The following is a 26,469-nucleotide window of genomic DNA, read 5'->3' on the forward strand; positions in this document are numbered from 1 at the left end:
TGGATAGTTCTTTGTTGTACAGGGTTTCCCTGCACATTACAGAATATTCAGCAACATCCATGGTGTCTAGCCACTAGATGTCAGCAACACTTCTGGGCTATAGGAATAGTCCTCATGCCACCAAATCGGCACCTGGTCACATGTATTGAGCCCTGCTTTGGCTGGCAGCAGGCACTCGGTTGCTACTTTGATTCAGACATAAACGCTATAACAGGGGTCGGGAACTGTTTTGGCTGAGAGAGCCATGAATGCCACATATTTGAAAATGTAATTCCGTGAGAGCCATACAACGACCCGTGTTACGTTACACATTATCCAATAAAAATTTGGTGTTGTCCCAGAGGACAGCTGTGATTGGCTCCAGCCACCCGCAACCATGAACATGAGCGGTAGGAAATGAATGGATTGTAATACATGAGAATGTTTTATATTTTTAACATTATTATTTTTTATTAAAGATTTGTCTGCAAGCCAGATGCAGCTATTAAAAGAGCCACATCTGGCTCACGAGCCATAGGTTCCCGACCCCTGCACTATAAGATAGAAAACATTGTCCCCATTTTGCAAGGGAAGAAATGGAAAGGCAGTGACTTGTTTAAGCTAATTGACAATACTGACTGAGGGGCCCAATAGCCAGAGGTGGGTTCAGATCACAAGCAGCTCTTCACATCCCCTGGCTAGAACTCTGACCCCTCTAGGGCCCCAGGTTCATGGCTAACAAACGAGAGTTGCTCTGCAGACAAAGGGAGTGGATCTAGACCAGGGGTCCCCAAACTTTTTACACAGGGGGCCAGTTCACTGTCCCTCAGACCATTGGAGGGCCGGACTATAAAAAAACTATGAACAAATCCCTATGCACACTGCACATATCTTATTTTAAAGTAAAAAAACAAAACGGGAACATGTACAATATTTAAAATAAAGAACAAGTAAATTTAAATCCAGAAACTGACCAGTATTTCCATGGGAACTATGGGCCTGCTTTTGGATAATGAGATGGTCAATGTCCGGTTCCATATCTGTCACTGCTAGCCGTAACAAGTGATATGACGCACTTCTGGAGCCGTGACGCGTGAGTCCCGCATCACTGGAAGTAGTACTGTATGTGAGCGCCGCCGCCACATACAGTACTCCAGGAGCACAGGGTGCAGATGTTCTCACTGACTACCAGTGAAAGAGGTGCCCCTTTCGGAAGTGCGGTGGGGGCCGGATAAATGGCCTCAGGGGGCCACACGTGGCCCGTGGGCTATAGTTTGGGGACCCCTGATCTAAACCAAGGAGGAGGCCTTGACGACTCGGAGTACCAGCTCTGATCGCTGAACTTCCCCGAAGTAAACCAAGAACTCCTGGTTGTGTTAAAGTGGGTGAAGATAAAGAGAGTCCCTTTCTAGAGAAGAGCTCTGGGTGCCTCTGAAGACTCAAAGATGAAAGCATCACCGTGTTTGAGCCTGTTTCAGCTTCCACTCAGCCAAAAAAAAAAAAAGCTTTTCCCTGCCATTGCACCATTCTCTTCATTGGTTTGTGAGGGTTGCACGAGGACTTGTGCATGTCTGTACACACAGAGGCCTGGCATGTAAGAAGCACATGTTTGTAGAGTGAACGAATGAATCACTGAAAGGAGATAGGACAGGGGTGCCTCTTGGAACCTCCCCTCCCCATCCTTCGTTTGGTCAACGCTTGGCCGAGACAACGCCAGTCACCACTGGGTTGTTCCTAGGGACCCCCGGTTCTGAGAAACAACATGACAGGATTTTAGTATTGGGAGGATACTTGGACATGATCTCATCCATAGCCAACCCGGTCCCTGAATCATCCCTATCGTATCCCTGCCTGTGAAGCCCATGCGGTCGTTCATTTATTCATTCATTCTTTCAGTTTGCTGGGCGTCTGCTACGTGCCTTTATTGTTCTGGAAGTAAGGGGAGAGGATGACGAAGACGACAACAATGACATTGGGTGTGTGCATTCCTGATCTGTATGAGTTAAATAATGGGCTAAACTGCTGGGTCACAGAAACCCTCAAATTCAAAATACAGTAGTTTAACTATAACAGTGTTTTATTCCCTCTCAACGGTCCAGAGGTGGGCAGGTAGTCTGAGTCCAGTAGGGCATCCTGCTGCATGGGGTTATCCAGGGCTCCCTCTATCTGGCTTTCTATTACTCCTTAGGGTACGGTCCTCTCCAGCCAGGCTGAAGTTGGCTCACACTATCATGTAGGCATCAGAAAAGGGGAAGGGAGCTTTTGAAGATGGCAGCGGAGTAGGCGGACACACAGACGCCTAGCTCTCAACACCAAACTGGAATACAAATCAATTTAGGAAAAATCAGCATGAAAAACCAACACTGAACTGCAAGAACAGCTCTCAAAAACCAAGGAGCAAAGAGGAAGCCACAATAAACCTGGTAAGGAGAGCCTGAATCTCCTCTGCTTATAGGAACGGCAGGGGGGGGGGTGTGAGGCTGAGAGCCCAGAGAGGATTTCACAGAGGAAAACGAGCAGAAACTACTGCTCACAGCCACTTACCTGGCGACCAGGGAGCAAGGTGGGTTGAAAAGACCAGCTTATCTCCCAAGTGGAAAGGACAAGAAGAGGGACAGACTGTGAGGGGCTAAGGTATGTAAGAAACCAAATAAAAAAGCTGACTCATTCGTGCTGGAGGCGGCCATAGCTGGGGGAGGGACTGAACCTTTCACAAAACAGAGCTGAAGTGCTTCCGGATCAGAGATCTCCGGACATCTATCCAGCTCCAATCAGCGCAACAAGACACAGCTGAAAACAAGAAGTGGGGAGGAGGGGCAGTAACTCAGGTCTCCATGGAGATCTGAGATACACCTCCCCCTACTGAAGCTGAGAAAAAACCCTGCCCCCAGTGAGATTAGTTGGTGGAACAGACCTTCAGCGTCTCAGGTTACACCCACAGCATTCCTGGTTACAGTTTCAAGGAAGCCCCCTGCTGAGATCAGTTAACAAGACTATCACCTGTTAAGAAAACAAACAAATCAAGACTTCAAAGCTGCCCAAATCCGAAAGTGGATTACAAATAATAGCTGATACCAATCCAAGAAGACCTAGAAATAACACAACTGAAAACAGGAGGCAGAAAACACCAAGCCTAGACTCAAGCAACTCTACAAATAAAACACCATTATGAGAAGACAAAGGAGTGCAACCCAAATGAAACCACAAGAGACACCCTTGAGAGATGAGCTGAGTGATATGGAAATAATCAAACTTCCAGATGCGGAGTTCAAAATAATGATTGTAAGGATGCTTAGGGATCTTAGAACAACAATGGAGGGGCAGTTTGAAAACCTAAATAAAGAAATAGCAAGTATAAAAAAGGATATTGAAATATTAAAAAAGAATCAGTCAGAGATGACAAATACAATATCAGAAATGAAGACCGCAATGGAAGGAATTAAAAACAGGATGGATACAGCAGAGGATCGAATCAGCGAGTTGGAGGACAACTGGAATGAAGGCATGAAAGCAGAGAAGAAAAGAGAAAAGAGACTCAAAAAGTCAGAGGAAACACTTAGAGAGCTCTGTGACAACATGAAGAGAAATAACATCTGCATCATAGGGGTTCCTGAAGAAGAAGAAAAAGAACAAGGGATAGAGACTTTGTTCAATCATATCATAACTGAAAACTTCCCTAAATTAATGCAAGAGAAACTCTCAAAAGTCCAAGAAGCACAGAGAACTCCATTAAAGAGAAACCTACACCAAGACACATCATAATTAAAATACCAAAGCTAAGTGATAAAGAGAAAATATTAAAAGCTGCAAGAGAAAAAAAAGTTATCACCTACAAAGGAGCCCCCATAAGGATGACATCCGACTTCTCAACAGAAACACTTGAGGCCAGAAGGGAATGGCAAGAAATATTCAAAGTAATGCAGAAGAAGAACCTACAACCAAGACTACTTTATCCAGCAAGGCTATCGTTTAAAATTGAAGGAGAAATAAAAAGCTTCCCAGACAAAAAACAACTCAAGGAATTCATTACAACCAAACCAACGCTGCAAGAAATGTTAAGGGGCCTGTTGTAAACAGATCAAAGTTGTTTAGCCTCTAACAAAGAATATAGCAAAAAAAGGAATACACCTTTAAAGAAGAAAATGGCAATAAACAACTACATATCAATAATAACCTTAAATGTAAATGGATTAAATGATCCAATCAAAAGACATAGGGTAGCTGCATGGATAAGAAAACAGGACCCATACATATGCTGTCTACAAGAGACACACCTTAGAACAAAAGACACACATAGATTGAAGGTAAAAGGATGGAAAAAAACATTTCATGCAAACGGAAATGAAAAAAAAGCTGGGGTAGCAATACTTATATCAGACAAATTGGACTTTAAAACAAAGGATATAGTAAGAGATAAAGAAGGCCACTACATAATGATAAAGGGAGTAATCCAACAGGAAGATATAACTATTATAAATATCTATGCACCTAATATAGGAGCACCCAAATATATAAAACAGACTTTGATGAATTTAAAGGGCGAGATCAACAGCAATACTATAATAGTAGGGGATTTCAATACCCCACTAACATCACTAGATAGATCCTCAAGAAAGAAAATTAACAAAGAAACAGCAGACTTATTGGAAACAATAGATCAACTCGATTTAATAGATATCTTCAGATCCTTTCACCCTAAAGCAGCAGAATATACATTCTTTTCAAGTGCTCATGGTACATTCTCTAGGATAGACCACATGTTAGGGCACAAAAGTGCTCTCAACAAATTTAAGAAGACTGAAATCATATCAAGCACCTTCTCCGATCACAATGGCATGAAACTAGAAATGAATCACAGCAGAAAAGCTCAAAAATTCTCAAACACATGGAAACTAAATAGCAGGGTGCTAAATAATGAATGGATTAAGAATGAGATCAAAGAAGAAATAAAAAAAATTCCTAGAAACGAATGACAATGAGCATACAACAACTCAAAATTTATGGGACACAGCGAAAGCAGTGCTGAGAGGGAAGTTCATAGCACTACAGGCACACTTTCAGAAGCTAGATAAAGCTCAAATAAACAACTTAACCCTGCATCTAAAAGAATTAGAAAAAGAACAGCAAGTAAAGCCCAAATGTAGTAGAAGGAAGGAAATAATAAAGATCAGAGCAGAAATAAATGACATAGAGGCTAAAGAAACAATACAGAGGATCAATGAAACTAGGAGCTGGTTCTTTGAAAAGGTAAACAAGATTGATGAACCTTTAAGTAGACTCACCAAGAAAAAGAGAGAGAGGACTCAAAAAAATAAAATTAGAAATGAGAGAGGAGAAATAACAACTGACACAACAGAAATACAAAATATTGTAAGAAAATACTATGAAGAACTGTATGCCAAAAAACTAGACAACCTAGATGAAATGGACAAATTCCTTGAAACATACAATCTTCCAAAAATCAAACTGGAAGAATCAGAAAACCTAAACAGACCGATTACACCAAATGAAATAGAAACAGTTATCAAAAAACTCCCAACAAAGAAAAGTCCGGGGCCCGATGGCTTCACAACGGAATTCTACCAAATATTCAAAGAAGAACTAACTCCTATCCTTCTCAAACTATTTCAAAAAATTCAAGAGGAAGGAAGACTTCCAAGCTCCTTTTATGAGGCGAGCATAATTCTGATTCCAAAACCAGGCAAAGACAACACAAAGAAAGAAAATTATAGGCCAATATCTCTGATGAATATAGATGCTAAAATCCTCAACAAAATATTAGCAAACCGGATCCAACAATATATGGAAAAAATCATACACCATGATCAAGTGGGATTTATTCTGGGGAGGCAAGGCTGGTACAATATTCGTAAATCAATCAATGTGATTCATCACATAAACAAAAAGAAGGAGAAAAACCATATGATAATTTCAATAGATGCAGAAAAAGCATTTGATAAAATCCAGCACCCATTCATGATCAAAACTCTCAGCAAAGTGGGAATACAGGGAACATACCTCAACATGATAAAAGCCATCTATGAGAAACCCACAGCCAACATCATACTCAATGGGCAAAAATTAAAAGCAATACCCTTAAGATCAGGAACAAGGCAGGGGTGCCCCCTTTCACCACTCTTATTTAACATAGTCCTGGAAGTCCTAGCCACAGCAATCAGACAAGAAGAAGAAATAAAAGGCATTCAAGTTGGAAAAGAAGAAGTAAAACTATCATTATTTGCAGATGATATGATATTGTATATAGAAAACCCTAAAGTCTCAGTCAAAAAACTACTAGACCTGATAGTTCAGCAAAGTGGCAGGATATAAAATCAATACTCAGAAATCAAAAGCATTTTTATACACCAACAATGAACAGTCAGAAAGAGAAATTAAGGAAACAATCCCCTTCACAATTACAACCAAAAAAATAAAGTACCTAGGAGTAAACTTAACCAAGGAGACTAAAGACTTGTACTCGGAAAATTACAAAGCATTGATAAAAGAAATCAAGGAAGATACAAACAAGTGGAAGCATATACCGTGCTCATGGTTAGGAAGAATAAACATCATTAAAATGTCTATATTACCCAAAGCAATCTATAAATTCAATGCAATACCAATTAAAATACCAATGACATACTTCAAAGATATAGAACACATATTCCAAAAATTTATATGGAACCAAAAGAGGACACGAATAGCCTCAGCAATCTTAAAAAAGAAGAATAAAGTGGGAGGTATCACACTTCCTGATATCAAGTTATACTACAAGGCCGCTGTACTCAAAACAGCCTGGTACTGGCATAAGAACAGGCATATAGATCAATGGAACAGAACAGAGAACCCAGAAATAAACCCACAGTTCTATGGACAACTGATATTTGACAAAGGAGGTAAGGAAATACAATGGAGTAAAGACAGCCTCTTTAACAAATGGTGTTGGGAAAATTGGACAGCTACCTGCAAAAAAATGAAACTAGATCACCAGCTTACACCACTCACAAAAATAAACTCAAAATGGATAAAAGACTTAAATGTAGGCCGTGAAACCATAAGCATCTTAGAAGAAAACATAGGCAGTAAGCTCTCCGACATCTCTCGGAGCAATATATTTGCTGATTTATCTCCACGGGGTAGTGAAATAAAAGACAGGATAAACAAATGGGACTATATCAAACTAAAAAGCTTTTGCACAGCTAAAGACAACAAGAACAGAATAAAAAGACAAACTACACAATGGGAGAATATATTTGACAATACGTCTGATAAGGGGTTAATAACCAAAATTTATAAAGAACTTGTAAAACTCAACACCAGGAAGACAAACAACCCAATCTAAAAATGGGCAAAAGAGATGAATAGACACTTCTCCAAAGAGGACATACAGATGGCCAATAGGCATATGAAAAAATGCTCAACATCACTAATCATTAGAGAAATGCAAATTAAAACCACAATGAGATATCACCTCACACCAGTCAGAATGGCGCTTATCAACAAAACAACACAGAATAAGTGCTGGCGAGGATGTGGAGAAAAAGGAACCCTCCTGCACTGCTGGTGGGAATGCAGACTGGTGCAGCCACTGTGGAAAACAGTATGGAGATTCCTCAAAAATCTGAAAATCGAACTGCCTTTTGACCCAGCTATCCCACTTTTAGGAATATACCCCAAGGACACCATAGAACGGCTCGAAAAGGAGAAATGCACCCGCATGTTTGTGGCAGCATTGTTCACAATAGCGAAGATCTGGAAACAGCCCAAGTGTCCGTCAGAGGACGAGTGGATTAAAAAGCTTTGGTACATATATACTATGGAATACTACTCAGCCATAAGAAATGATGACATCGGATCATTTACAATAACATGGATGGACCTTGACAACATTATACGGAGTGAAATAAGTAAATCAGAAAAAAAAAAAAAAAAAACTAAGATGAATCCATACATAGAAGGGACATAAAAATGAGACTCAGAGACATGAACAAGAATGTGATGGCAACAGGGGCGGGTGGTTGGGGGAGGGGGGAGGGGGTGAAGAAGGAGAGAGGGGTTAGGGGAGGGGAGGGGCACAAAGAAAACCAGATAGAAGATGACAGAAGACAATTTAACTTTGGGGGAGGGGTATACAGCACAATGAAATGTCAAAATAATCTAGAGATGTTTTCTCTCAACATATGTACCCTGATTTATCAATGTCACTGCATTAAATTTAATAAAAAAAAAAAAGAAAAAAAAAATGAAAAGGGGAAGGGAGGATGCAGCCCTTAGTCACAGCATTCTTTGCATCCTATTGGCTGGAACTTAGCCACATGGCCACTCTTACCTGTAAAGGAGGCTGGGAAATGTAGTCTCCAGCCAGGTAGCCATGTGCTCAGCTAAAACTGGGTGTGTGTATGTGTGATTTCTTTTTAAAAAGAAGGGATAATGGATACCAAAGATCAAGTAGCAGTCTTTGCCATACAGCACAGCTCCTTCGTTCCTTCAGTTTAAATAAAAGGAAACTGAGGCTCAGAAAGGGGAAGCAGCTTAGCAGAAATCACAGAAGGAGTCAGTGGCAGTAGAAGTTTTAAGGCGTGTCTCCTGCCTCCTGGGCCACACACTTCCCACTCAATACATGGTGTCTTTCTGTAAATCGTTATTATTGCTCTTGCTACATGTGGTTCTGCTTTCTAAGAGAAGAATTTATTCTTCCGGATAGACTTTTCTATAGACCCAGTGGTTCTTAGTCCTTTCCTTGGAGGGGAGGGGTGGGTTTATGGAGCCTCTTAAAAAACTGGGAAAGACTTCAACTCTCTCCCCATAAAAGTGCTCCAATGTGCACACACACACAAGTTCAAGTACAGTTTCAGAGTGTCCCTGATGACTCCCTCACGCCTTCAAGAATCCCTATAAATCCAGGTGGGACTACAATGAAACTCACTGCACGGAGGCTGCTTTTGGCAGCGGGGGAGGCTACCTCCTGACCCAGCCTGGTTCACAGCCCAGCGGGAATTCTCCACAAACACTTCATCTGAGGTCGCCATGGAGCTGCTATGCAAATCGTTTCAATGGAAGAACAAGGAGTTCAGAATTGCTGGGCTACCGAGTTCCAAACTATGCCTGCCTCTGGGGAAGTTTTATAGCGCCCCAAAAATGCAGACACACCACATTAGTAGCAATTAATGGACCTTAGTTTGTGTGAGTGCATACACACACACACACACACACACACACATACACACACACCCCTACACACACAGGAACTCCAGAAAAAGGTTACTCTTGAAATTACGAGTTTTTCAGCATTAGGGACAGTTTGCTATCTGAGTGAAACGATTTCCAGCCGCAGAACTGAATGTGCAAACGCCGTCTTATCTTGGTGTGCTGCAAAGCAGCCTCGAGCGCTGTTTCCCCCTTTATGACATCGGCTGCTGCCAAACACACCAGAGAGCAAGCAGACGGTCTTTATGCTGAGTGAACCCGAATCAAGTTTTAAATAAAATGGGCTTACCAGAAAGAATAACAAAATCCGATCTAGCCGACTCTGAAAAATGGTTTGGCACCGAAGACGCCCTGCCCTGGGGAATGACATTAGCCTCTCACAGCGTGATCACATTACATAAAATGAAAGGTTACAGGCGCTGGAGTTTATAGCTCCAAGTGCAAGCGCAGTGAAGGCTTGATCATGTTCTCAGTGACAGGATTAGCAGCCCCAGGACCCTTCTCCTGACAATTTATGTCAGAAAAAGAATCCCAGTTGTTATTTCTGTGTCTATACTTGGGTATGAGAACACAGTATCGTGTACTGGGCCCCTTGTCAGATTCATAGGAGAACCTGTAGACCGGTGATTTTCAACCTTTTCCATCTCATGGCACGCCTAAACTAATGACTAAAATTCTGCAGCACGCCAAAAAAAATGTATTTTGCCAATCTGATAAAAAAAAAAAAAAGGTAAAATTTTGATTCATTCACATTGGATGGCTATTGTTATGTTGGCTGTTGTCATTTTTTAAATTTGACTGTCTAAGGGAAAAGAGATCAGTGGCCCTGACTACACAGTCAGGCACTGGGTGTTTTAAAAATTCTTGTGGCACTTCCATCAAAACTCGCTCCTCTCTTCCATGGTTTCCCACAGTCAACTTTCCGGGAAAGCCAGATACGCTCAGTGCAGAGAAGCAGATGGCTTTTATTTTATGTATTTATCTATTTTACACATAGTTAGAAGACCATGCAAATCCTTATTAGGCTGTGAGCCTCGAGCTGGCTTCATCGAGAACGCAGCTGGAACCAAGTCCAGCCATTCTCTCTCAGGGGGCTGGACGGCGCTCCACACCACGGAGGAAGTAGATGGGGAATGTGCTTACTCCACAGTCGGCCAGCCAGACTGTGTCGGTGGTACATGACCCGTTCCCTCAACCCAAAAGAGTCATGACTAGGGTTTCTAGAGGCTTCCACAGTCAGCTGTCTACTAGGGAGACCAGAGTGAAAGACGCTGGGATCACCTTGTCACCCACTCCCCCTTTCCATACTGGGAGACCTTTCCAGTTGAAAATGAGCTTTGGCACCTGACCAGGCGGTGGCGCAGTGGATAGAGTGTCAGACTGGGATGCAGAGGACCCAGGCTCAAAACCACGAGGTCGCTGGCTTGAGTGCGGGCTCACCAGCTTGAGCACAGGGGTCACTGTCTTGAGCCCAAGGTCGCTGGCTTGAGCAAGGGGTCACTCACTCTGCTGGAGCCCTCCGGTCAAGACACATGAGAAAGCAGTCAATGAACAACTAAGGTGCCGCAACAAAGAACTGATGCTTCTCATCTCTCTCCCTTCCTGCCTCTCTGTCCCTATCTGTCCCTCTCTCTATCTATCTCTGTCCCTCTCTGTCCCTGTCTCTCTTGCTAAAGAAAAAAAAGAAAAAGAAATGAGCCTTGGCAAGGAGGGCAGCCCAGGTCCAGGTGGTCAAATTCAATGTGTGACCTGTCCCCTGTCAAAAGAAGCAGCCCTCACCCAGCACCCATAAAGGATTGAAGTTCCCACCTATCTTCAAATATCCATCGAGTCTCCTCTGTGTCATTCCTTCCCAGGGCTGTGCGGTACTTTATACAGCCATCTCTAGTGCGAGTTAGAAACGGAATCCTCTACTTGGAATAAAACCTTACTTGGACTTGGCTTTTCATCATACTTACCACGTGTTATTCTTATGGTGAATATAGTTTCACTTATATCTCTCATCAATCTCTATCTCACATAACCCTGGGAGCAAACGGCTACTTTGTATATCGCTAGACACAGAGACAGTCATAAAGCTTCCAGATAACCTCTGATCACAGAGGGGCTGGTACCCATTTCTGCTCACTTCTCCTTAGCTGTCTTAGTCCAGAGTCTGATGCAAAATATAAGCTTGGAGTAAATGATTGTGAGAGAGCCTTTTGCCAGGAGCATTTAAACATGATCTTGGACTAGGTGGGTTTTTTTTTTGTTTGTTTGTTCGTTTTTGTTGTTTTTGAATCAGGTCCACTTCTTGTGCTGTCTGCATGGCCAATATAAACATGTATTGGTTACATACAGATATCCCTCACTTTTCAAAAGTTCACTTGACACCACTTTGATTTTATGAAAGACCTGCCTTAGCACCTGTTTTCATTAACTGAAGGAAATGTGAAGAGGGTTTTTGCTCTTATAAAAAAAAAAGGCAAATAGCAAAAAGCAGAAGCCCTAAGCCAAAAACAAACAAACAAACAAACAAACAAACAAACAACAACACACCTGGAGCACCAGAACCGGGAAGACTCCTGGAACTGATTTCCCTCGAGCCCCAGACGAAACCCACCCTGCCGACAGCTTAAGTTTGGACTTCCAGCCTCCAGGACAGTCAGAGAACATAGTTTTGCTCTTTCGAGCCACTCAGTTTGTAGTATCTTGTCACAACAACCATAGGAAGCTGATATGATAGTATGGCACAAAGGACAAGCCACCTGACCCTCTGAGCCTCCTTTTCTCCATCTGTAGTACGGGGACGATCACAGTCCCTTCCTCATATCACACGGTTACCGCCGTGATGGATTGTGAAACACGCCTTACGAAATCAGGTGTAGGTCGTGTCCACAGATTTTTTTTCAAAATGAAAAATATTTATCATCCTTTTTCTTGATTATTACAATAATACATGACATAATACAAAGCTACTTAAAAAATCGAAGAGAAATGACCCGAATTTCACAACTCCAGAAATAGCCACCACCTCCTGCCGTCTTTCTTCCAGCTTTGACATATACGGTGAATTTGTGGATTTAAATCTCTACCACCTGGCCTGGGTGTAGCCTCTCTGTGCCTTTGTCTACTTCAGTGCGGGGATGAGAACACCCACCTGGCAGGTTTGTCGTGACGATTAAAAGGAGTGATCCAGAAAAAGCACTTGTGATAACAGGGCCTGGTACCTTGCGATGTGCTGACACAGAGCCTGCCGCCCAGGGAGCGCTCAATACCCACGTGTACTCAGGACCCAGGCACTGTTGCTGCTATCCCGGCCACTCCCGCACTCCGATGCTGGGCTCCAGTGACTTGGAACTAACTGCTCTCAGCTTCTGCAGGTTCCCTTCTCTGTCGGCCTCAGGGACTTTGCACAGGCTACCCCGCTCTTCTTCTCACCTGGCTGATTGCTCATTGCCTTTCCAGACTCAGCTCAGGCAACATTTCTTTCAGGATGCCTTCTTTGACCCGGAGTGTGGTTCAGGTGTCCTCTGTCCTCACAACCTTTACTGATGTGCCTCCCACCCTGTCAAAGTATGACTCATTCTTGAGTGTTGTCCTTGTCCCACACTGGACTTCTGAACTTCAACTCCATGAAAGCAGACCCTTTCTTATACCCCACTGGCTCTGTCCCCAGCCCTTAGCCCAGGGCCTGGCCCACAATAAGTGTTCAGAAAATGCTTGTTCAGCAAAGAAGGAAGGGGAAAGAACACGTACTCATGACTCTTCTCTGGGGACCCTCTGATTTTCCTGCCTCTCAGAGCTTGGACAAATGTCTCCTGTGTTCCCATAGTCTCTTCGGTTTCCTTCTACTGCAGCACAAATTACAGTGTGGTCTTTGAATCCATGACTATGTATTTAATATATGCATCAGTCAGCTGTTTCTGTGATAATGCCAGAAAACAAACACCCCCTCCCCAATCTAAGTGGCTTACAAGAACACTTATTTTTGTTACTCGTGAGCCTGCAACTCTGCTTAGGTTGCAGGTGAGGTTCAGGTCTGCTGCTTGAGTCTGTCATTCTGGGGATAGAGGCTACCCCAGGGCCAGGTCTTCTAAGGATGGATGGAGAAGGCATAAGAGAGCCGGGACATGTGACATCTCTGAAGGGCGTCACTCGCTTGGAACTGGCACTCTGTTGCTTCCTATGGCAAGCTCCACATCAGTCATGTGGGGGAAGAGAGAGGCACCCCTCAGCCAAGTGAGCAGAGGAAGGATAGGGAGAGAAGGAAGAATTGTGTGCAAACAGTACAATTCGCAGAACAGCTCATTATTGAGGATAATGGCTAACATTTGTGTTGGCTTTTACATCTCAAGCACCAACATTAATTCGTTTATTCCTCATAATGACCCTAGGATGGGAAGCACTATTACCCCCATTTTACAGATGAAAAAACTGAGGCCAGAGAGGTTAAGTAATTTACCACGTTAGCTTGTTAGAGTGCGGCAGAGTAGGGTGAGGCCCGGGCCCCTGCCTCCTTTATTCTGGCTCAGCACTTTGCTGGGTGTAGACCAGCCACCCCACCAACGCTTGTTGGTAGAATGAAAGGCAAGAAATACTTGTTTATCATTTATTATATGCCTGCAGCTGTTACATTACCTGCCTTTATAAACAGTATCTGATATAAACCCTGGGCGTTCATATCAACCTCCCCATTTTATAGTTGAGAAATCCAAGGCAGACAGGACCTACAGGAAGTGGCAGAATCAGGCCTGTAAATGAGGCGGGTCTGACCCCCGGCCTAGCAGTTGGGTCCAATCTTGAAACTTCAGCTGGGTTGCGCTGGATTGAGCTGGATTGAGCTGTCTCCATGGTTTCAGCTCTTCCTGTTGTGTCCAGGAGTTTTTGTTGTGTTAGAGAGAAATCCCCACCCCCATCTCTGGGAGAGAGAGGGAGAGGGGAAGGGAGAAGGAGGGAGAGAGTGAAAGGGAATGAATGGGGAGACTCAGAAAGCACAGCTTTCTTCCAAAGCACGGACAGTGGCTTACGGAGTCCAGCAGATGGCAGGATGTGGCCGAAGATTCCGCAGTCAGGAGGGCGGGGCAGGCGACAGCGCAGCGCAGGACCCTGTGCGTCCCTCTGGGAACCGCCTCTGAGGGTCCGCGCTTGCCCCGCTCGGTCCCACAGGTCTCGGGGCGCACCCATTGCACTGCAATCTTTTTTTTTTTTTCCTTTTTTTTTTTCTGAAGCTGGAAACGGGGAGAGACAGTCAGACAGACTCCCGCATGCGCCCGACTGGGATCCACCCGGCACGCCCACCAGGGGGCGACGCTCTGCCCACCAGGGGGCGATGCTCTGCCCCTCCGGGGCGTCGCTCTTTTGAGACCAGAGCTACTCTAGCGCCTGGGGCAGAGGCCAAGGAGTCATCCCCAGCGCCCGGGCCATCTTTGCTCCAATGGAGCCTGGGCTGCAGGAGGGGAAGAGAGAGACAGAGAGGAAGGAGAGGGGGAGGGGTGGAGAAGCAGATGGGCGCTTCTCCTGTGTGCCCTGGCTGGGAATCGAACCCGGGACTTCCGCACGCCAGGCCGACGCTCTACCACTGAGCCAACCGGCCAGGGCCTGCACTGCAATCTTTAACACCCCACGTCCCTGGCGCACCACCTCCCTCTGTCTGGTCTCCCCACCTCCTGCCGCCAGGGGCCCACCGACCCAGATGTAACCGCCCCTTAATCTTTAAGACTCTGAGACCGCACAGGGGTAATCCCGAGGCCCAAGCCCATCAGCCAGGCCTGGGGAGAACCGTTTGGGCAAACCGTGCCCCATTTGGGGGCTCAGTTTCCCCGTGCACAATGAAGGGCCAGATTGGACACTCAAAGGTCTAGACTCTAATTCATTAAACACTTAGAAACATATTCCGCCCGAATGGGCAAATAAGGCACCACGGGGTGTCGTGGGGCTCCCCTGGCAACCAGGACGGCCCAACTCCTGATTGAAGAGCTCCTTTACCTCTGAACCTCAGTCAGCCTGGCTCTGAAATGGGCAGCAATGATTTTTCTAACCGCGGAGACAGTGTCAACGAGGCGCTTAGCGGGGCGGGGGACAGAGAGAAGGGAGCGCGGCACAGAGTAGGTGCCCACAAATCGCTTACTGCCTGGATCTGGAGCGCCCGCTGCCGGGCTCGCGACTCCTTAGGGCCGACCCGGCTCTCAGCTCGGGTGGGTGCGCCCCCCGCGTGTCTGCGCTCGCCCGCCCACCGTGCCCGCCACGCCCCCTCCTCCAGGCGGCCCGCGGAGCCCAGCTAGCTCGCCGGGCCCGCCACGCCCCTCACCAGGCCGCCCCCCGCGTCTGCGCTCGTCCTCGCTGCCCGCCACGCCCCCTCCTCCGGGCCATCCGCCGAGCTGAGCTCGCACGCCGGACCCGGCCCGTGCAGCCCCCGCCAGTTTCCTCCTTCCTTTCTTCCTTCCCTCCTCCTCCGCCCGCGCCTCCTCCTACCTCCCTCCCGCTGCATCTGGTGAGAAGCGCGCTCCTTGGCCCCAGCGTGGGGAGCAAGACCCCGGGGTCCTGGGGGGCGCGGCGGAAGAGCGAGCGCAGCCTGGGGGCCGTCCGGGAGGAGAGGGTGCGGTCTCCGCCCCTGCGCGGCTGCCGGCTGCTGAAGCTCGGCGCACAGCTGCAGGCTGGGCTGTGCGGTCGTCGGCATCCCGAGTCCCGCATCCCGAGTCCCGCACCCCTCACGACGCACTCGGCACCCGGCACCCGGCGCCCCGCACCGCGCACAGAGCGCTCGGCATCCCCGTGGCCGGGCATGTAGCAGCGGCAGGCGCCGCGGCGGAATATGGGCGGGAACCACTCCCACAAGCCCGCCGTGTTTGACGAGAACGAGGAAGGTAAGAGGGCGCTGGGGCCTCGGCCGGATCTCCCATCTCCCCTCCCCCGTGCGTTCGGTCACCCAGGCGCGGGGCTTCCACTCCGGCAGCCCCTCCGTGTCGGGGCCCTAGTAGGGGTGGCGGGTTCGGAGAGCGGAACCCCGAAGCCTTCCCTCCCTCCGGGAGCAGAAGGGAGGAGTGGCCTTCGGAGGCGAATCCCGCTGTGGCCTCGGCACCGGGTCCCTGGAAGCGGGTCTCCTCCGGAGCCCGAGACTGCAGGAGGCGGCCTGGGCGCGTGTGTGCCCACGATGCGAATGCCCTCCTGCAGGGCAGCCTCCACACCGCCAGCCTTACCGCCCAGCACAGCCGAGGGAAACTTTTCTTGGTTAAACTCCGTGGCTCCGAGGAAGGCGTCCATCCCACCGGTGGAGTAGTGTGGGCCGTCACACCATATCTGAACTCCAGGGCCTCGGGTCCTCGCAGGCCCCAGGACACTACAGCTCGGTATTTGGACTAGCAGAACCCCATGTCCAGTGCTGTGTGTCCGTGCAAAATTTACTTAACTTCTCTGAAAGCTTTGTTTTGTGACCTATGAGATGAGGATTAGGATGCCACCTAGTAAGTACTCTGTGGGGTTGTTTGAAGCTTAACCACTGGTACCATGTGAAAAGTGCCCTGTAAATATAGTCAGTGTAGAGCCCTTTGCCTGTTGTGGGTCATCTGTTATCCTCTGCCTCTAAAAGCTTGGTTTCCTGTTACAATGGCTTCCCCGGGGCTTTAAAGGAGGGCCGAGGCTACTGAGCTCATCCTAGGGCTTTCTGGGCCCTCTCAGGCCTCGCAGCAACCCTGGGAGCACTATACTTTTCCTCCTCCATTTGTAGTTGAAGAAAGGGACCTGTCCTAGTCACAGCTCCGAAGGGGCAGGGTGGCTTTGAGGCTGTACAGTGTGCCCCGGAGGCAGGGCTTCTCATCACCACTGTAGGCCTAGCTGTGTGCCCAGGCCCTGGTTTCTAGAACGACCGGGGCTGTGGGGGGTAGTCAGATGCTTGCCCAGACAGCTTTTTTCGAAAGGATGCCGTCATATTGTCAACGTAAGTTAAGTGAGTCAGGCCCGTTTGGTTCCTTCTTAAAGGAGTTTCTCATCTAGTGGCACCAAGTAGTCAGTGACCATCCGTGGTGGGAAGGGCAGGGAGTGGGGTCCGTGCAGGGGCCTGGGGACCCACTGAGACCCAGCCCCTTCCTGGTTCTTGAGTGTGGAGCACAGGCAGGTGAGGAGCCGGGAGTTGGCAGAGGAGGCTGGCAGGGAGGTGATGGAGGCGTCTGGGTGTCCCCGGAAGGATCTGGACACGATGTGGCTGAACTCTTCCTCAGCTGCGTTCACATTGTCCCTGAGCTTCTCACGGGAGTCGGTGATCTGGACCCTGTCCTCAGCATGTGAAGGTCCGCTCTGCCGTGGGACAGTCTGCTAGGATGGGTGCCCTCCCTGGAGCACTGCTGTCCCGTGAGGGGACGTTCGGAGCGGCTCGGGCCCTCTGAGAAGATACACTCCTTGACAGGTGGAGAGGCTGACTGGGGCCGGACACTTTCTGTCCTCAACAAGTCAGAGTTGTCCCGTTTTTTGGGGGGAAGGGGTCTATGTCAGTCTGCCCAGGCTACGCTAACGAGGCACATGCACCTCAGCAGCAGAATTTGTGGTTGGCAGTGGCTCGAACAACAGAAATGTAGTATCTCACTGTTCTGGAGGCTGGGAGCCCAAGATGCCATCATGGACGGGTTCTGGTGACAACACCCTTCCTGGCTGGCGACAGCCACCTTCTCACTGTGTCCACACTCGGTCTTTTCTGTGTGCGCTTGAGGACGTGGAGACCTCTGGTGTCTCCTCCTCTTCTTCTAAGGACACCAGTCCTCTCAGATTCGGGCTGGCCTCTATGACCTCACTTAACCTTGATTATCTTCTTAAAGGCCCTGTTTCCAAGTGCAGTCCCATTGGGGGCTGGCGTTTCAACATAGGAAGTTTGGGGGGTACAGTTCAGCCCATCACAGAATCCCTTGGTGCAAGCCGTGGACTTCTTTCTCTGAAGAAAGCACAAACTTCCACATCACCCCCAGTTTGAGGGCTCCCTGGTTCTAGCCTGGGTTAAAGGTCACGCTCTCAGTAGTCCCCTTAGCACACTTCTCTTCATTTGCAGAGAAAACCCACCTACCTCCTTATATTTACAACCGTCTCTGCCCTTTTTCCCAGGAAATGAGCTTAAAAATACTTACTGGCTAAATAGTGACGGCTGGTGTCACCAGCCTTTTGACTTTCCTGCTGTTGTTCCTCATTCCAGAAGGGGTTGGCGGCCAAGGTCAGTGGCCTGTTTCACGGCTTGTTGACACGCAGGGTTAGTCCTCTCCTCCTGGGGCCCGCTGCCCGCCCCGTGAAACATTAACTCGATGTTGCCACATGCTTCTCGGTTGTTTCCGTGTGCGAGTCCAACTCTCATTTGCCAGCAGTCAATTTATTTATTTCGTAGGCATTTACTGATCCTCTTTTTCATACTCATGCGGGGGCTGGGCACCAGGGAGATGGAGAAGATGAAGGCCAAGCCCCACCCTCAGGGAACCCCCTGAGCAAAGAAAGAGCTGGACAATGCAGGGAGCTCAGGGGACTGCTTTTCTAGAGGAGGGTCCCTAACCCTACCCCCCCACCCCCCAGGAGAGAGGACAGGTGGGAGAAGACTTCTTCTTAGACTGGAGTCTTGCAGAGATGGTAGGAGTTATCAGGGAAGGAGGAGTTGGTAGAGGAGGGAAGGGTGTTTCAGAGGGAGGGAACAGAAAGTGCAAAGGTAGATGGTAAAGAGTAATCATGGCTCCCTGGGGAGATTATAGGGGGCTTAGCACTTCTGCAGTGTGGAGTGTGAGGCTGGAAGGCACAGGGGTGGACTCTGAGTGCCTGGCCAACTTTAAAGGGCCCAGTGACATGTGTTTGGACTTGATCTTATAGGTACTCTGGAATCACTGAAGGATTTTAAACAGGGGAGTGACACGGCAGTCCAGTGAACGAACATACTCTCCCAAACCCGAGTCATCAGGTTGTTGGAGATGCAGACACCTGCCCCACCAGAACAAGTCTTGTTTGTCATTTAACGCTACACCGGAGCCAACAGTTTGTCACTTCCATTCTGGTGGCGGAAGTTGACCCCAAGTCCAAATGATGTGACTGATAAGATGTACCTTACCTCGCACGGACTGCTTTTCAGACCTAAGTGGGAATCATTTTCATGACTCAGCCAGGGAGGCCTCAGAACCTGCATTTCACTAGAGAGGTAACTGAGGGTCCCAGGGCCGTGTGGATGAGCCGGCACTCACGCCCAGGTCTGTTTAACTCCGGAACCCGGGGCCTGCCAGTGTCCCCGTGCTGTATCCAGGGGCCGACGGGACACCTCATCTCTCACAGACAGATACGTATGCGCACAGAAAATGAGACAAGCATGCAGATCAGAGTTCGACAGGGGTCTCTTCGTACCTACCTACCGGGGTGGGGAGACAGTAAGAATGCATTCTGACAACTCCTGATCGTCTTGGAGACCGGCTTCCAAAAACATTTGTTGGGCAGTCATGTCATAATACAAGGCTTGGGAGTGGAAACAAAACCATCGACCCTTTCAAATTCGTGTCAGAATTGCTTTTAAGTGGTTTCTCCCCTTACTGCCCCTATCCGTGTCTAGACATTTTTATGTAAGTGTACACCTGCTACAAATAAAACGAGTCCTGCTTCTTCTCTTAGCAAGCATGGTGTGTCAGGTAGTTATGTTGCTACAGTGTCTCCAAAATTCATATTTTAATGGGTTTTAATATTCCAGCAAGTGGAACTATTGTAGTTTACTTAATTTTCTTATTGTCACTAATATAGGTTTCCAGTTTTCCATCTTTATACATAGTTGCTTTGAAATTTTGTATGTAAAGAATTTCTCCTCTTTACAGTGAAATCCTTAAAATAAAGTGCAAGGAGTGAGCTTATTGGATCAAAGGGATTGAAGACTTGTTAGGACTCTAGAAACGTATTGTTAAATTATGTTTCCAAGGGTTGTGAGTCAACGTTTTATCAGTCTATGGCAGCCTCCACATTGGAGGGGTATCGATTTAACAATCTCATATCCAGCTCTGGGCATGCTCATTGTAGACTGTCATGAATCAAAGAGATATTTAAAAATAAGTGTGTTTTCTATATTATTATTATTATAGGGCCGAGTAACTTCACATGTGGCTTGCAACAGGAAAGCATCTTCTTGGTCTAAATAAATATGCAACAAAGGTCGTCCCCCCCCCTCCCCCGGAAAGATTCAGATACCTAATCACTCCCAGAAGGTGATTGCATAATCACTCCCTGGAGTTGCAGCCAGCCTTCACCAGGAGACAGTCTTGTGAACCTGGGGAGTCCGTGCCCCGTGTGACTCACAAAGGGCTGAAATCTCTACACTGCAGGCTTCTCCCCCAGCTCTGTGACAGCTCTATCGGAACGTGAGGCAAACTTACTCATTGTTACACCTTGGTTTCCATACTTGTACCAGTTGTGGCTTGTGTATAAGGTGGAATCCACCAAAACTATTCTGGGAAAGCTCGGAGTTTGCTCTTATGTAGAGAGTGCGCACAGAGGTGCCCGCTGGAGGGGTGCCTGCTTGGGGCTGCGGGCTGACGGGCTCGGTGCCATGTTTGTGTGAGCCGTGGGCATGTCTAATGCAGGGTGCTAGGATGTGAAGCTTAGAGTTTGAACTGCACCTCCTTTGAAAATGCATTTTGATTTGTCTTGTATACGAGTATTAAGAAAATGGCCATAGCCTGACCAGGCAGTGGCGCAGTGGACAGAGCACTGGACTGGGATGCGGAAGAACCAGGTTTGAAACCCCGAGGTTGCCGGCATGAGCGCGGGCTCATCTGGTTTGAGCAAGGGTTCCCCAGCTTGAGTGAGGGGTCGCTGGCTTGAACCCAAAGGTTGCTGGCTTGAGCCCAAGGTCACTGGCTTGAGCAAGGGGTCACTTGTTCTGCTGTAGCCCTCTGGTCAAGGCACATATGAGAAAGCAATCAATGAACAACTAAGGAGCTGCAATGAAGAATTGATGCTTCTCATCTCTCTTCCTTCCTATCTCTCTGTCCTTACCTGTCCCTCTCTCTGACTCTCTCTCTTTCTCTCTCTCTCTCTTTCTCTGTCTCTTTAAAAAAAAAAAAGTGGCCATAAATCAGTATGGGATGGTTTAGTAGACATGAATGGGAGGATTCCTCTATACCTTTTGGGAGTCACAGAAAATAGGGGTGGGTTTTCTAAGTATAACATATTTATCAGTCATCTCTGCACAGTAAGATGTTTTCACACTGTTGTCTTTCACTGATTGTAAGGCTTATGTTTTCCGTGTGTGAATGTCTCTGAAATTGGGCTGTGGTTGATGATCAGTGCTGGCCAAGATGGCATCTGGGATGTTGTTTTTTTTTTTTTTTTTTTTCTTTCATTTTTCTGAAGCTGGAAACAGGGAGAGACAGTCAGACAGACTCCCGCATGCGCCCGACCAGGATCCACCCGGCACGCCCACCAGGGGCGACGCTCTGCCCACCAGGGGGCGATGCTCTGCCCATCCTGGGCGTCGCCATGTTGTGACCAGAGCCACTCTAGCGCCTGAGGCAGAGGCCACAGAGCCATCCCCAGCGCCCGGGCCATCTTTGCTCCAATGGAGCCTTGGCTGCAGGAGGGGAAGAGAGAGACAGAGAGGAAAGCGCGGCGGAGGGGTGGAGAAGCAAATGGGCGCTTCTCCTGTGTGCCCTGGCCGGGAATCGAACCCGGGTCCTCCGCACACTAGGCCGACGCTCTACCGCTGAGCCAACCGGCCAGGGCTGGGATGTTGTTTTTATTGTCTGCGTGTGATCATCCTGTTCACAGTCGCATGACAGCGACGAGAAAGAATCACGCCCTGGATTAGTGGGCAGCGTTTCTTCTTAGCGGTACATAAAATGGCGGTGCGTTCCATGTGAGTGACGGCCGAGATTAGATGGAATGGGGCGTGCCCGACAGCCTCCTTCAGTGGCGAGGGACAGAAACCCGCCAGAAGTTCTTCTGAGAGGAATTCATCAGCTCCGGCCACTTCTGACCACCTCCATCACTGCCTTTCTGGTCCACGCCTTGGTCAGATCTCTTGCTTTAGATGATTACAATAGCCTCCTTCTCTGCTGTCCTTACCTTTTCCTTTCCTCCTTCGGTGTCACCTCAGTGCCGTAGCCAACGTGATTCTGTTAAAAAAAAAAAAGTGCTCTGGTCAGTCTGACCCCACTCCCCACCCCCAGCAACACAAGAGAAAGAGAGAGAGCGAGAGAGAGAGAGAGAGAGCAGAAGTCCCTCTGGATGCCGGATGCTGACTGGGCCCCGCCCTCTCTGACCTCATCTTTCTCTTTTCTCTTAGTTACTGTCTGTTTTGCCTCCGCTTGGTGGGTACCAGCTCCTTAAAAGCAAGGACTTTGTGTGTTTTCCTCCTCAGGAGTTACAGGCTCCTTAAAGGTAGGGGGTGTGGTGTGATTCATTCATAATAGTATTCCCAAGCCTCGAAAGACCTGGAGCACAGCAGGGCCAGGACGTCTTTGGTGGACAAGTGGATAAATGAATGAATGCAGGCGTGGGTCCTGTCAGCCAGGGCGGGCGCCAGGTTCCCGAAGGGTGTCATCAGGACTCGTCCTCCGTGGGCACTCAGCTCTCCTCTGTGTGGCTTCGGGCAGACGCCCTCCTGTGGGACCCCTGCCCTCTCCAGACTCAGGTCTGGAAGAGGGAACATCTTTTCATGGCTGTTGCAGAGAAAAGTCCCCTGGTGAGTTCTGATAGTTCTGATGAGTCATTCTCGGGTCATTCTCAAACCAGTCGCTGTGAGCAGGAAACACGAGGCTCTCACTGGCCAGGCTGGATCGCGTGCCCAGGCCTGGATCCAGGGGCTGGAGCTGGCTCCCCTGCACGCATGTGGACAGAGGGTATGTGACAGGTATCTCTGAGGAATACTGGAGCATCAGCAGAAGAAGGGCCGAGCAGGCAGGTACAAACACCAGATGGATTTTGAAATGTATAAAAGTTGCACCATGCTTTATGTGTTCCTCTGTAATGTTCTGTTTTTACTCAAGATGGAGCTTTGGAGAGTTACCCAGGCTACTGTGCATTGTTGCAGTCTATTCACAGTCAGTGCCATATAATATTCCATCAGTCGGCTACACCACAGTTTATTATCCTTTCTTCTGCCTGTGGGACATTTGTACTCTTTCTAGTTTTTGAATCTGTGAACAGCAGTGTGTGGAAGAGCCTCCCTAGGGGACACGCACCTGTAGGACAGCGATGGGGTAATAGAGGAAAGTGTATGTGCAACTTGACATTGTAAGCAATGGCAGACGGTGTTCTGACGTGGTTGTATCATTTGATGCTTTTCCAAGCCCTGTGCAAACATCCGTCCCCATTGCTCTGCGTCAGCACTGTTCCAAGGAAACAGAGAAAGTCCACAGACAGCAGCCACGTCGGCCTCTTAAGATTTTCTGGTGGTAACACGATAGAGGTCGGAAGATGTAGACGAACTCGATAATCCATCTTACTGAACTCCGCATGCCAGACGTGATACAGACTCCCGCATGCGCCTGGCACACCCACCAGGGGGCGATGCTCTGCCCATCTGGGGCGTTGCTCTGTCGCCATCAGAGCCACTCTAGCGCCTGGGGCAGAAGCCAAGGAGCCATCCCCAGCGTCCAGGCCATCTTTTGCTCCAATGGAGCCTTGGCTGCGGGAGGGGAAGAGAGAGACAGAGAGGAAGGAGAGGGGGAGGGGTGGAGAGGCAGATGGGCGCCTCTCCTGTGTGCCCTGGCCGGGAATCGAACCTGGGACTCCTGCACGCCAGGCCGATGCTCTACCACTGAGCCAACCGGCCAGGGCCTACAACGAGTCTTCATTGGGATCAGCTACATGTAAAGTGCTCAAAAGGCACCCGTGGCCCGTGGCCACCACACAGGGCAGCGCGGCCTCCGTGTGTCCTCGTCAGTGTCTAGGATTCCTGCCTCCTTTGTATTTGCCCGTTGGATGAACCTGACATGTTTGAAGGCACGTTTCCCACGAGCACAGCCGAGGTGTCTTTCTGTATTCAGTCCCCGCCTTTGTGACGTGCCTGCTCGTAGCATTACGAGTTTTTCAGATTGAGAATTCTGAAGTGGAGAAGCGTCTGCAGGGTCCTGCTTCATGAGCAGTGGATACGGAGCCAAGCAGTGACATTAATAACTGGTGCATATTCCCAGGTGACGGTGACTCAATAATTTATTTCTTCCATTCATATTTTCTCCTGTGGGCTCCACATCTGTGTTCCTGGGTATAATTCCACTTGGACATCCGGAAAGAATGACATGCTCCCAAGATATTCAAAAGGACCTCAGTCAGACCCCCTTCTGCCAGAACCTCCCAGTGTTCACAGAAGGGACAACTGTCTGGCCAGTTGCGGAAGCTGCAATGTATCTCGGGCTTTCCTGGACACGTCCCTCTCCTTCGCCCTCACCGGTCCCACGAGGCGCCTGGCCGTGTGCATCTTACCCCTCAGTGTCCCTCACCTCTGCCCCTGTCCTTCCGGCCAGGCCACCCCCAGCTCCACTGAAACATCACCCCTCGTCGGGACCCCGTGCTGCCTCCGGACTGTCCCCGCTCCTGTCTTGTCCCCTTCCTGCACGTCCTCCTGGCGACGTCCAGAATTACAGCCTCAGATGGCAGGTATCTGACCAGGGCGGTCGCATGCTTAGCACCCTCTGGTGGCTTCCACTGCTCTTGGGGTTGGGGTGGAGGTCACGAGCTGTGAGAGAGCCTCCAGGGCGCTGCAGCCCAGAGCCTGCCTGCCGCTCCCATCCCACCCCGCCGTGTGTCCCCCTCCCTGTGTGAGTGAAGTGACGCAGTGAGTGAAGTTCTCAGCCCACCGCCTGGCACAGGGCTGCTCCCCGGTACCTGCCGTCAGCGGCTTGTTGTTCTTGCAGTGAATGTTCTTCAACCCGGTGGGCTTCCCTTCGGTGTCTCGTCGGCTGCGTGCTCAGCCCTGCGGCAGGGCCGTGTCACGAGCTGTTCCCACTTGGCTCAGTTTCTCCCACTCTCTTTCTTCAAGGTGCCTTCCCTGGTTCCCTGATGGGCCAAGACTCCCCCCCCCCCGGATGCCCTGAAATGACCACGTGCCCCTTCACTGCCTGTACACGGCGGTAGTTCTGCGTTTCCTTGTGTGAGTGCCTCCTGCGTGTCGGTCTCCCCTGGGAGACCCCCCGAGTCTCTGTGAGGACAGGGCCCGTGACTCTTGATGTTTTAACGTGGGTCCCCCTGCAGCCCAAAGTGTCTGCCCTTGTAGCTGTGGTTCTGGAGGGTTTGTCAGAGAAAAACAAACAAAGCAACAGAAGCAAGATCACCGCTTAATCTAGGAAAGTTAACGGGTTCCCTTCCTGATATCGGGAAGAGAGAGTGTGGGGCGGGAGAAATTCAGATTCAATGTAACACCTACGCTGGGCCGGATACGTCCCAAACACACTTTGTAAAAAATTATTTTATTTATTTATTTATTTTAGAGAAGAGGGACAGAAAGAGGAGAGAGAGAGAGAGAGAGAAAGAGAGAGAGATATGGGGGGAAGAGTAGGAAGCATCAACTCCCGTATGTGCCTTGACGGGGCAAGCCCAGGGTTTTGAACCAGTGACCTCGGCATTCCAGGTCGACGCTTGATCCACTGCGCCACCACAGGTCAGGCTCCAAACCCATTTTTATTTGCTCTTCATAATCACACCGTCAGAGAGGTGACAGCGTCACTTCATACCCGCGGTCCTCGGGGTTCGGAGGTTGATCAGGTTGCCTTGGGTGATGACCTTGTGGTGCTTGGTCCCACTTCTTTCTGTGTGACTGAAGGACAGTCTTCTCCAAATTATTATTGTTGTTGTTATTATTATTATTATCACTATTTATGTTTGCTGTAGCTATGCATTCCTTGCACTGTTATTTCAGACTTTTCTCTCTCTTGACATATTTTACTTTAATAGGCCCTATTGCAGAGGAACTTGATATTCCCGGCTTAAGCTGAAAACGGACTAAGACGTCTGCAGACAGGCAGTGAGAGGAGGTGAGCGTGCGCAAAGCTGCGACAGGCTCTGTAGGAAGAAGCCGGCAGCCCTCAGTGTGGGGCTGGCCCCGCGGACGTCTATGAGTGGATTTGTGATGTGCGCCTGTCAGTGGTACCGGACGGCAGCCGTGCGCATGCGCGGTCGGGGCAGTGGGCGGGTCTGCAGCGTGCGGGCTTGTCAGCGTGAAGGTGACGGCAGGTCCCCAAAGGGAGGTGACATCGCAGTTTCTTCCCTCCCTCGGAGCGGCAGCTGGTGCCCTTCTACTCGGTCCTCTCTCCCTCTCACACCACGTGCAGCCCCAGCCCGGCTCACAGGTCGGGAATGGGCCTCTCTGGGCCTGTG

At 48.8% G+C, this 26,469-nt stretch overlaps 2 protein-coding genes and 1 non-coding gene across 7 annotated transcripts in view; 1 reads left to right on the forward strand and 2 right to left on the reverse strand.

Moving 5' to 3' along the window:
• Positions 1–18,303, reverse strand: part of CYTL1 (cytokine like 1) — a 37,892-nt gene extending 19,589 nt beyond the window's left edge. The window contains exon 1 of one of the 2 annotated variants that reach the window (XM_066280596.1): positions 18,276–18,303. The gene's annotated coding sequence lies outside the window, so the exon portion shown is untranslated. Of the gene's footprint in view, positions 1–2,523; positions 2,664–18,275 lie in introns of those variants that run through there. The other variant, XM_066280595.1, reaches the window with a different exon arrangement.
• The window catches only part of STK32B (serine/threonine kinase 32B), a 246,237-nt gene continuing 235,259 nt past the window's right edge, over positions 15,492–26,469 (forward strand). The window contains exon 1 of one of the 4 annotated variants that reach the window (XM_066280589.1): positions 15,492–16,031. In XM_066280589.1, coding sequence (XP_066136686.1) covers positions 15,980–16,031 — 52 coding nt within the window. In that variant the 5' untranslated portion in view covers positions 15,492–15,979. Of the gene's footprint in view, positions 16,032–20,460; positions 20,514–26,091; positions 26,127–26,469 lie in introns of those variants that run through there. The other 3 variants (XM_066280593.1, XM_066280591.1, XM_066280590.1) reach the window with 3 other exon arrangements.
• On the reverse strand, positions 21,801–21,876 carry TRNAT-AGU (transfer RNA threonine (anticodon AGU)). The gene has a single exon. It is a non-coding gene; the product is annotated as a tRNA-Thr (tRNA).

Source organism: Saccopteryx bilineata, chromosome 5 (genome assembly GCF_036850765.1).
Source record: "Saccopteryx bilineata isolate mSacBil1 chromosome 5, mSacBil1_pri_phased_curated, whole genome shotgun sequence".
NCBI classification, from domain to species: domain Eukaryota; kingdom Metazoa; phylum Chordata; class Mammalia; order Chiroptera; family Emballonuridae; genus Saccopteryx; species Saccopteryx bilineata.